The sequence below is a fragment of the Sinocyclocheilus anshuiensis genome, unplaced genomic scaffold, assembly GCF_001515605.1.
Source record: "Sinocyclocheilus anshuiensis isolate Anshui unplaced genomic scaffold, SAMN03320099.WGS_v1.1 scaffold1024, whole genome shotgun sequence".
In the NCBI taxonomy this organism is placed as follows: Eukaryota; Metazoa; Chordata; class Actinopteri; order Cypriniformes; family Cyprinidae; genus Sinocyclocheilus; species Sinocyclocheilus anshuiensis.
In genome coordinates, this window is record NW_015552843.1 from 1,096,454 (window position 1) to 1,109,158 (window position 12,705).

General features: G+C 37.7%; 1 protein-coding gene across 6 annotated transcripts in view; it reads right to left on the reverse strand.

Annotated features, from left to right (window-relative positions):
- magixa (MAGI family member, X-linked a) overlaps positions 1-10,929 on the reverse strand; it is a 56,624-nt gene extending 45,695 nt beyond the window's left edge. For all 6 annotated transcript variants that reach the window (XM_016459837.1, XM_016459835.1, XM_016459833.1 and 3 more), the window contains exons 1-3: positions 10,521-10,929; positions 3,903-4,192; positions 558-674 (exon numbers count right to left, since the gene is read on the reverse strand). In XM_016459837.1, coding sequence (XP_016315323.1) covers positions 558-674; positions 3,903-4,182 — 397 coding nt within the window. In that variant the 5' untranslated portion in view covers positions 4,183-4,192; positions 10,521-10,929. The remainder of the gene's footprint in view (positions 1-557; positions 675-3,902; positions 4,193-10,520) is intronic.
- Between the last annotated feature and the right edge of the window lie 1,776 nt (positions 10,930-12,705).

Below are 12,705 nucleotides of genomic sequence, written 5' to 3' on the forward strand. Positions count from 1 at the left end.
AATGAGCAACAATATATAAGTGCAAATGACAAGTCTCGGTTAGCCTAACGCAGTACACGTAGCAAGGTGTGTGTGTGTATATATATATATATATATATATATATACACAAACAAAGAAAAACAAGTAGAATAGAAAGCTAGAGTTTTTTTTTTTTTTTTTTAAATAAAAAAAAAAAAAAAAAAAAAAAAAGATTTTCCCTGAAGCCTGAATAAATCCATTGTGCACCTTTAATGACAAACATGGACAAATCCAGTGATTATATTATCTTCAAAAGCACTTGTTGTCCCAATCTGGTATCTTGTAAGCATGACTTTGTTTTTAGACACACTGTTTAAAAAAAAAGTTTGCCTTTATTCCCAAAAGTTGTGTAAACTCAGTGAGATTAGAGTTTACCAGATGAAGTGAGTACTTTTGTCTTGACAGTCAGCAAATGAGCATAATACCTTTTACAACTGGAAATTTAATGAACATTTTTATCTTTTTTCTCCAAAATTAGTTTGACATCCTGCGTTAAAGACCCCTGTATTACTGAATAACATAGGTGTGTGTCACTCACAGGGCACGGCGCGCAGGTAGAGGTTCTCTCGTATGACCTGTTGGAGTTGGCTGTCCATGGATCCGGGTGTAAAACACTTGCTCAGGTAAAGTCTCAGATCCTTACAGAGAGTCGAGCCTACAGATTACAAACAGAACGCATGAGCAAGAATGAGATGGAGAGATCTGAAACCACTTTTTAATAACAGCACTGTTGCCAAACTCACAAATAGAACACTGCTGTCACCATGGAAATATGAGAAAAACGGTGAACTGGCAAAGTGAAACTGTCAAAGACGCTGTTCTGAAAATAAACAAACTGAAATCCACCTTAAAAAAAGATATGGGTAAAACGGTCTCTCACCCTGATTTCAATCCTAATACCACACACCCCGGGTTACCACAGTAGCACCTCAGACCTCACACGCACGCTGAGACCGCACTGCAACTGCAGGAGTCTCTAAGGTCAGTGTGCTGTTGTCACAAACAAGCACTGCGGAGCACCTAACGACGACCTATCCTCCCCACTCGGCTTCTCTGTATTGATTTTTGCACTTAATATAATCCGGTGGTCCTTTCCGCACACAATCTCAACACATGGACTCCTCAAGGACTCATGCGAAAGGTAGGATGAGTCATTTCCCGCTGATCTATTCATTTTTTAAAGTGCGTTATGACCTTAGATGACAGCCAGCTTCCTTTCACGCTGGATATTGATGGTCTTTATACATTGTGGACGGGGATTGCCCGTCCTGTTACTCGCCGAAACGGGGCTCCACTCCCCCACGCTGACAGCGATCAATCGGGCCAACCAGGGCAGAATTCCGGAGAGGTTAAGTAATAGAGTGCAGGATATCACATCCACTAAATGTCTGACACTGAACTGTGGGAAGGTGGAGACCTGGCGTAAGTATTGCAATTGCATATCAGGATCTTTTACATGATGTTATTAAGAAAAATACTGTGTAATTCAAGAGAGTAAGAGTAATCTGAGTTTCTGTCTGAACTAATCACAACAGCAACCAGCAATACTACATTTTGTCAGTAATTTTTCTGTCATCAAAAACTCACTGGACCAAAAGCCAATGAGTTAAACATTATACAGGTTCCGAAACATTGGATAGGCCCCTAAAGTTCTATAAGGAAATAAAAAAGGATGCCAACTGAAGGAACAAAACAGATGTTATAAAAATACTTTATGTGGTATGCGTTTTATGCTTCTTATTCATGAACTTTTCTGATTGGCTGAGATATGTTACATCACACAGCATTTCCACTTCTAAGTGGTGGACAGAGTGAAAATAAATAAATAAATAATCACTTAGTTGGAAATTGTTGCATTGCATCCTGGTTGTAATGTGTAAATGTATGTGTAAACATGGTGGAAATGTACAAAAATATTCAAAGGCTTGAGGTCAGTAAAACATTTTAATGCTTTTGAAAGTCTCTATGCTTTCCAAGGCTGCAATTATTTGATCAAAATCAGTAATATTGTTAAAACAGTAATATTGTGAATGATTACACAATTTAAAATAATTGTTTTAATGTATATTAAAATGTAATTTTTTATCTGATGGCAAAGATGAATTAGCAGCCATTACTACGGTCTTCAGTGTCACAAGATCCCTTAAAATAATGTCTAATATGCTGCACTAGTGCTCTTATTATTAATAATAAAAACAAGATTTTGATGAATATAATGCTCAAAAGAACATTTATTAGAAATCCTTTGTAACTTTATAAATGTATTTACTGTCAAATAAATTCTTACTGACCCTAAACCTTTGAACGGTAGTGTATCATCAATTCAGCAGAATTTAAAATTTTATAAAAAAAAATAATAATAAAAAAAAAATTAAGTATTCTTTTTCAGCCAGTTTCTACTTTTGTTATTTCCATAAATAACTAGGCCTATTCTACTTCCAAAAATTCTAGTTACTAAACCAAGCAGCAAAGTTGCTATTCTCAACCATTCAGTCCTTAAATCATCTAAAACCATCAGTGATAGTTTTGTTGTGTAATTTAATTAATACAAAAGCTTTTAGAAGCTTTAAGCTTTTTTCCTCACATAAGAAAGCATTATTTGACACTCTTGTTACAGTTGTTCACAACATTGTGTTGACAAATCTGAGAGACTGAAATGCCTTCATTAAGCATTCATTTATGGTGTCAAGAGCAACCAAAAATTCTTAACACTTCCTTGTGTAGAAGCTAGACATGAATATAGTAAATCAAATCCCCATGGAGCATCTTGAACTGACGTATTCAGGCAGGTTAGATTAGGATAATACAATCCTCAGGCAAAATTATACTAGCGGGTGACATGTCAACACTGTGACCTACTCAGGGCTATATATTGTCAGCAGATATAAAGCTCTCACACAACCCAAGTATTTCATTTAATAAGTGCAACAAAATGCAGACAAAACCTCCCAAAATAACATGATAGGGTGTGTAGCAGTTTTGTCAGTTTTGTCAGGAAAGACCTGGGCTAGAAACGAAAAGGTCACAGGTTTAACCCCAGGCAGAGGTGACCCATGACCCAGAAAATTACTGATATGCTCCATCTTCAGAAAGTTCACAGTGGGTCAGAGGGCCTACAAGGAGATGGCATATTTCACCTAAAAAGAACATTGTCAACATTTACTCGCGCTCAAACTTTGTTTTCTTTTTTCCGTGGATAACAAAAAGTGAATTTCTAAAGAATATCCTGACCACACTTTCCAGTATAATGAAAGTAAATAGAGACTGAGGCCAAAATTGTTGTCCAAAATGACAAAAATGCACCATAAAAATAGCATAAAAGTAGTCCATACCACATTTGTACTACATTCCGAGTGTTCTGGAGCAATAAAAAAGCTTTATGATAGAAATTAAAGTCAATATTGACTGATATCTTGACACCAGTCCTAGCTCTCCTTGTTCATGAGAGAAATACCAATGTTCGATTCATGAATTAATTGTTCTTTTTTGTCAGACCTTTTCTTTGAATCATTTGTTTATGAACTGGACTCACGCATTCATAAGGAATATAGCGCACAAATTGAATGACCAATTTTATAGTATTTTTTGGAATCTTCTCTCTCAATTTGTAGTTTGACAGCCTTAGTCCCCTTTCAGTTTTATTACATTAAAGAAAAAAGGTCAAGAATATTCTTCATAATTTCTTCTTTTCCACAGAAGACAGTCATAGAGGTTTGAAATGACATGATGGTGAGGAAATGACGATCTTGTTCAAAAGAATATTCAGGAATTCTTCTCTTTGCATGGACCTTCTCTTATCTAATGCAAAGTAGGAGTTGGATCAGGCAACTTATAGTGCCTAATCATACACCAGTCAAATTATTCTAATTGATAAATAGAGTACCTGGTAATACGGTTTTGATCCGAATTGGATGTGGACATGAGTTCAGAACCCCTCTCACATCTCCCAAGGTCAATCCCAGGACAGGTGTACTGCCGATCTCTAGGATGATGTCACCAACAGTGGCTCCACCCCCAGGTGCTGCTGTAACAAATGGGAACTCTCCATAATCTGCACCACCTCCGATGGCCACACCAAGCTCTCCCGAGGCTCCACCCAGCGGGACAAAGCTCTCCTGCACTTTCGAACGCCAGTGCAGCTTCTTAACAGTGGCCTTAGACATGTTGACCGCGCTGAAAGAAAAATAAAGAGGAAAACATGTGCAATTTGTGTCTGCAAACACCTTAAACAAGCCTAAAATGGTTTGTTGGGCTTAGCTGATTTCCCCGCTCGGTCAGGATCGTCAGTTGATTTGAGGCACTTTTCAGCTGACCACCCAGCTAAACCAACTGAAGACCAGGCTGGACAGGTCAGAAGACCACCTTAAACTAGGGGTTTTTTTTCTACAGGGTTGCCTACAAATCAGGGTCTTCGCACAAAAAAATTGATTAAAAAATATTCAGGGTAACCAACCTATTTTGGTTTTCAAAATAGGTTAATTGAATATGAATAATTTCGGATCATTTTGAAGCCTCAAACACTTTCACTGTGTGTCATATTAATGAATGTCATAATATTGGTTTATTGGTTATAGTGACATACAGCCTTGAGCAACAGAATATATTTTCAAAATATGCATTTAAACTACACTAGTAACACTACTGAGAGTAAATGTATCCATTTCAAATAAATACTGTTCTTTTGAACACTGAAGACTTTTTCTGAAGACTTTTGTGACACTAAAGACAAGAGTAATGGCTGCTGAAAATTCAGCTTTGCTATCACAGTAATAAAAAGTTACATTTTAAAATATATCGAAAAGTTAAATTGTAATAATATTTTACAATATTTCTGTTTTTACTGTATTTTTGATTAAATAAATGCAGACTTGACGAGCAAGAGACTTCTTTTAAAAATCAAACCAACCCTAAACATTTGAACGGTAGTGTACTGTATATTAAGTAAACAAAACACAACGGAATATGTCTTTTTACGTGTAGATTTGAAGACATATTCCACTTTAACCAAAACAAAAAGGATAAAACATAGCACAAAGTCAAAGAATGAGAATATATGTCCCATAATTCTTCTAACAGGCACAAAATGAGAGGCAAGGGCCTAGTCCCAGTGGTATTCCACAAGCTAAACACATGATACGAGTCTCCAAATTGAAACAAAACAAGCAAACAGATGGTCAAAACGCAGTGGGGGATGATTCCATCCACAAACACAATTTACACGGGCTCATTAAAAATGCATTGATCTATTTCAGGTGTCAACGATTCTGCTACCGCAAATTTACACGTTTTTACCAGCAACATCGTCTGGGGCTTTCCACTAAAGATGGTAAAGTAGAAAAAAAATACATAACGAATCAGTATCTCAGAGGATCTGCCAAATTACGCATCAGGGTTGGCTGCAGAAGGCCCTCTCTCTCTTTCTCCGCATGTGTCTCCCTGTTGCTTAGCCATATAGCGACTCATATAGTCTCTATAGACATGAATCAGAAGCTAAAGACACAAAAATACAAGCAAAAATAAAACACAAATCATCTGAAAATTACATAACACACTCCAGAGTTTCTGATTACAAGCCTGCAGTGCAAAGATAACACATTAGTTAATGCATCATCTGATATACATCAGCGAGGGTGGGGGTGGCTGAGTCTTTAAATGGACAATACTAACAGAGTTATATAGTTACAGCAACACCATTGCAGTAAACTCAGGGAGGGGAGGAGAGGAGACCGTGCATTCCGGCGCTGCGGGTCTTTTCCATTACCTCACAAAGAGAGAGAGCGAGTCACCTTAAAAACTAAAAGCAAATAGTGGCGTGAGCACTTCAAATGCCCGGTATCAAAGTCCATCCAACCTGCCGCAGTGTGTTCGCAGTGTGAATGTGATATGAGAGAGTGTACAGTTTGTCGGAAAACCTCTCACGCAGGTAAAATAAGACTCAGCACTTAGGATACAAGATTAATATATAACACTTTAAATATGCATCTGGATCTTGTCTACCACTTTGTTCGCTATGTTTCTGGCATCCCTCTAGGATGATGTTTTATGTGTCACAGACATACACTCCCATACGAGGCAAGTTTCTTCAAGTATATCACTGTTGTGTGACATCTGTGTATTTTATCAAGATCTAAAGCCCTTTCCCTCTCTGATTAAATCCCGCTTGCATCCTCTGAATTACATATGCATGCTGAGTCTTCATGGGCTGCTGAGATGTTGAGAATAATTGATTAAGTACTTTGGAAAGGTGCCTAAAACTGCCACCCCATCCTACTTATGAATAAAAACTCATAACCCCAAACAAAAGAACTGTATGTATTTTTCATACCGTTCAAGAGCATTTAAGACAGACTTGCACAGAATTAATGCTTCTAATGCAATGGATGCATTTCAAAGTCATTCGAACGGCCAGCTACATTTGCATGAACAGTATCAGGAAATATTTGATATGGCGACTATGCAACATGACTACCTTTTATTTATTCATTTAGCAGATACTTTTATCCAAAGCGACTTAACTGCCAGTTAAAAGTCTTTTACATTCACAGAGGCTGCATTTATTTGATCAAAAGATGTTTCAAAAACAAACGTATTAAGCAGCATAAACATTTTTCAACATTTTTAACAATAAGAAATGTTTTTGAGCACTAAATCAGCATATTAGAAAGATTTCTGAGTGATCAAGTGACAAGGAAGACTGGCTGCTGAAAATTCAGATTTTCCATTACAGGAATTAAATATATTTGAATAGAAAAGTTATACTGATTTTTAAATAAATGCAGCCTTGGTGAGCATAAGAGACTTCTTTAGAAAACATAAAAAATTTGATTTATCTCAAACTTTTGACTAGTGTAAATGAACAACAGTATATCTAGTACATAATGCCAAGTTTTAAGTAAAAGCTGGATTAATACACAAGTAGAGCAAAAGTGGGATGTAGAAAACTTCTCACTTACAGTTTTCAGAATGTGACTTCAAACCTAAGGTTAAGGCTGTAACCTTGCCTGAACACATTGGATATTCTCATTAACTCTGAGGAAGTCTGTTCCTCCAAAGATGAAGTGCAGAGAGAAGATAAATCCTGCTGGATCTTCAGGTTAGTAGATGAACATGCTCAAATCGAGAAAAGGTTTAATTGAAAACTAAAGGTCCAGATGTCACTGGGCCAAGAAGAAAGATGTAGATCAAAGTTTTGTGGATGGCGCAGGGATCGGCTGCTGTTTGAGATTTTGTCGACATCTAATGCAGCAACTCTTAATGTCAATTACTGTTCATGCTGTGGAACAAGGCTGAAGATCAGAGAAGAATGAAATTCGATTTCTACCCCGTGTTCCCTCTCTGAAGCAAATGATTATGGGATGTCTTGATCTCATTGTACTGTAGAAATTAACATTAACATGAGCTCCCAAATTAGAGAAACACAAGACTACACATCATCACCCACTTCTGCTCTGGAATAAAGCCTTACGTGGTTTGCTCATCTTATTTAGTCTTCCAGGCTGGTCTGTTGCCTGGTTTCAGATGGGTTTGCAGCACTTTACATCTGGTCGGACCATCTTAAAGGGTTAGTTCGCCCAAACATGACAATTCTGTCATTAATTACTCACCCTCATGTCGTTTCAAACCCGTAAGACCTTCGTTCATCTTCGGAACACAAATTAAGATATTTTTGATGGAATCTGAGAGCTGTCTGCTACGAGAATAATTTTTGTGCGCAAAAGAAAAAAAAACAACAACTTTATTCAACAATTCGTCTCCTCCGTGTCACCCTGTAGCGCCATTTTGGATTTTAGATTTTTAGTTTTTGGATACGCTGTTTACATCCAGCTGATACTCTCCAAAATGGCTTGAATGGCAAAATGGTTGAATAAAGTCGTTTTTTTTTTTTCTTTTGCACACAAAAATTATTCTCGTAGCTTCGTAAAATTATGGTTGAACCCCTGATGTCACATGGATTATTTTACAGATCTCCTTGCTACGTTTCTGGACTTGGGAACATTTCAGTTGCGTTGCTGACTATATGCAGGGTCAGACAGCTCTCAGATTCCATCAAAAATATCTTCATTTGTGTTCCGAAGATGAACGAAGGTCTTACGGATTTGAAACGTCATGAGGGTGAGTAATTAATGACAGAATTTTTATTTTTGGGTGAATTAACCCTTTAAGCTAAAACCAGCAAATCAGTCTAGGCTGGTTTAAGAAGGATTACTTTAGAATGACCAGCTTGACATAGGCTTAAAATGTCTACAGAAGTTCTTTTAGATGGAAAAAGTACAGCCAAATAAAACTCTAACTTCCACAAATCAGATCCAACTAATATCGAATCACTCAGAGACATGTTTAAAATCTCTCTGCGGCATCACACTGCGGATCGCTCCTGTGTAAAGAGCCCCAGGTACATCAGTCTGCTGTTATGTGCTGAACCATTAAAGCGTCCTGGGCGATGAAGAGCCATGGGGTTTGTTATTTCTCCACATCAGCAGTCAAGGTTTCTCCTCAATAAAAACAAACAATCTGGAACTGAGAACAAACCTCTTCAGTTAAAAGAGGTCACACTAGACGTAATTCCAACATGATTCAAGTCACATTAGTTTAGGACTACAAATCCCAAGATCAAATGGAACAATTTCAGCTGCTCCTCACTTTTACGCCACTGAAAGTGTCTTTTCACTGCAAATTGGCATGTTACATGCAAGTAAAATATGTATTCTAGAGATGAAACTTTACAGCACTTGCACACGCTCATACATATGAATTCCCACAATGCACACCTGCACAGGCTCATTTGCATAACGACACTATTGGCTGTTGATTTAAGTCCATAACCTTCATGCTAGCAGCTTTTACGAGAGTAACAAGTAAATGTAACCGGAAGAGCAGAGGACAGGAGAGGAGAGGTATGAAACTGTGTAGCCTGGGGAAAGATAGAGTGAGATACAGAAGAGTGACGGAGGGAGGCAGTTCTGCAGCAGTAGCATGGCAAAGTGGTCAGTGATTGTCATTTTTACATACTTTATCATATTCAGAATGATAAAAATGTCCTTAATGTGTGTGATAATGTGAATATATGTACTAACACTTTTATCAATGTAAACCTTGGGCTTTCATGCCTTTCACCTTTGAGTGTAAGCATGTGATGACTGTAGTAGCCTACTGCTCTGTAGACCAATGTTATTTTTTTAAACATTTACTATCATATAGTTACTATTATAGTTTTACAGTAGTTTTTAAATATATTTGCCATTTTCATTGTAATTTTTGTTTTGTGTGTTTGTCATTTATTAGTTTTTTAAAATATGTCTACATAGTTTTTATTCATTTTTATTTTGAGTTATTTTAGTACATCAAATATTTAGTACATACGAAATAAAAAAGTATTCCTATTTTTTATTTTATTTCAGTTAATGTTTATTTTATTTCAAGTAACAAATGTTTTTATGGTTTTACTTTTACTATAATCATTATCCAAGACACTGATGAGCAATTTTTTTAATAATTATATTCTGTTCTGTATATTCTTTCTTATTCACAATCTCTTGCATAATTGTATCTCAATATTATTTTCTAGCTTGTCTATTGTCTACATTGTCTAGTTATTTGTCTCATATTTTTATTTTTTTCTATGTACTGGAAGCTTCAAGACCATTGTGTGTGTGTGTGTGTGTGTGTGTGTGTGTGTGTGTGAACATACTTGCCAATAAATCTCCTTCTAATTCTGTTTAACATTGGATTGTTTACTGAATGACACATTCCCTGCCAAATTCCCTCACAGAACTACCATTCCTCCTCATAACATGCCTGAGATCTCACAACCCTAATAAAACACACTGATATGCCTATGAGTGTGGCCATAAACGCTGTGGAGGGTTATGATGGTGCCGAGAGGGGCTGCATGCTGCTAGCCAATGACTGCACTGGTCATTATTTACCAGCAGAGTGGACTATGAATCCCACATCTCATCTCACATCACTGCAAACCCACAGCACGGCGAGTCGCAACTGGTCTGACACATTTTCTCAGCACCTGCTCGCTCTCGCATTACACACTCACCACTTTCTGTGTCTCTCACACACACAGAGAAAAACACCCATATTCAGTCAGGGTTACGTTGCCTCCAAACAGGAGTGCGTGAGGCCGCTGTTTTACTACGTGGACCAACAGTTCACTCACTCACGCGTTCGCGCTAATGTACTGCTATTGTTGTCCGAGAGGCGCTTTCACGCGAACATCTTTTATTAAAGACAGGAACGAGTAGCACATGTCGACTTGAAATTAATCGCGGTAGAAGATGTGATGGAGATAGTTGACACAAACAAAGCAGCTGACAAGGAGAGCGCGCACGGCGTTAAATGCTGCAAAGGCAAAGTGGCTCCCTTGGCACCAGTCGCCACGCAAGGACATAATGGTATCCGCGCGGTACACCAACAGAAATGAATGGACAAAAGCATATGGCAGTAGTATCGGATGGTCAGCCAAGCAATAATGCGGCGGTCTGTGACATACCTTCATAATTCCAGCCTTCCCCCCCGCGACGTATTGCCTTATGGCTGTAATCCTTAACAATACTCTATCAATATTGATTGCCTATTGGAGTCGCAGGTGACTGCAGATACGCTGTGTTGGAAGAGCACTACGGTTTGAGGTCCATAGCTCTGCGCTGCTGAGGATGAACTGGCCGGAGAGGGAGGACAGTATAGCATTACAGTCCCGCGCGGAAGCCTCGTGCCCTCAGGGCCGCTCAGCTAATGGAACATGGGTCAAAATTACGCTGCATTCAGTACAGCCCTGTCTTTGCAGGTTTGGCAATAAGGAAGCGAGGATAAGGCAGCCAAGCGGAGGGGAGGAGAGGAGGAGGAGGCAGGGACGGGGAGGGAACGCTGTGTGAAACAGGGACGGATCGGACCGCCTATGGATGGAGGTGATTGGACAGCGCCGAGCGAGACTGGGAATACATGAACGCGCCGTGACTCCTCACCCAAATACTTCAATCAAGAAGATGTATTTGAATTGATAATGAATAGGACTGCGTGCCTCTCATTACGCATGCGAACGTTCTGATCAAAGACACAAGGCGAGTATGGGATATAAACAGTGTTGGGGAGTAACTAGTTACATGTAACGGCGTTACGTAATTTAATTACAAAATAAACGTAACTGTAATCAGTTACAGTTACTAAGAAAAAATGTGTAATTAAATTACAGTTACTTATGAAAATGTTAACGATTACAAAGGGGATTGCATTTGAATATTTACACACATCCACATACAGATTTAATTGACTTCTTTCCCAAATTGCACCAACTACTCTGAGACATACGGCTATAATTTCCGCCATTGCGGAAAACACAAACTGGTTCATAGAATCCAGTCATAAAAACGGAATTCCTATAGCCTAACGCAGATGGAATATGCCACAGATCTCTAACAGTGTTGAGCACTACTGTAAGGTTAACCCAGCATGGTGTAAATGTTTGAAAATGATTAACAGTTGCAAATAAACATTCATTAGAACTTTAGAAAAGTAATCAAAAAGTAATCAAAAGTAATCAGTTACACTACTTTAACAAAGTAATTGAAAGAGTTACACTACTATTACATTTTAAATAGGGTAACTTGTAATCTGTAACCTATTACATTTCGAAAGTAACCTTCCCAACACTGGATATAAAATATATTTATTTTGGTGACACTCTGAAAACCCCTGAATGCTCGTCTACTGTCAACAAGTGCAAAGGAAATTCACGGACGAAGTAAGTGTTAAATAATAACACTAATTGTGCATTTTCATTCTTGGTCACAGGGTCATTCTTAAAACAAGAAAACTTTTACTCGAGTTTATTTTATTTTTTTAACCTTTGGCCAGTTAAAGGCAAAAAGGTGTGTGCACTGCAATTTTATTTTTAATTTTTCTGTTTTTATTTTTATTTGTTTGTTTGTTTGTTTATTCATTTCATTCTTGTTTAAAACGTAGCAACGTAAATGCATGCTATAAACATGAACTAAATATCATAACACAAAAAAAAACTCATTTTTAAAATAAGAATCTGTGGTTCCCACAGGGAATTCTGGGAATGCCCTAAAAGTTAAATATTACATTGATAAATAACCTACACTATCCATAAAGATCATTAAAACTTTTTAATAACAAACAAATATTTTTACAATGTAGGCTACTATTGAGTTTATCAATTATTTGGCATATTTACTTCATTTTTACAGTTAAGAATATGTTGTGATTAAAAATAAATTGTAGTGCAAAAAGCCTTCAAACTATGTAAACGGAATTTTACTGCCGGAAAATGCCGTTTGAAGCCCGTTTCCCAATGTGTAACTGCATTTATAAAAGTGCTGTATTTGTAACAAACTGTAGCTATTCTTTTTGTTCTCTCATTACGTCGATGAGCCTGTAGGTGGGCGACACTCTTGGTGGTCTGCGTGCTGCCGCAGCGTCTCGTTGATCTAATGGGTCCGTTTCAGCTGACATCAGCGGAATACGTTCACTGTTTACGGTTCGCTATGACATCGGCGCAAACTCTTACTAAAGACAATTGCAAGGTCCATGACGTTACATATGTGTGACGCGGTGTTGTAAAACCCTGCATAAACACTACTGTAATCTCAAAAATTCGTCCGCTATTATTAGCCAACACCACTGTTTTGGATGAAAAAAAAGGAAGAAGTGTCGTA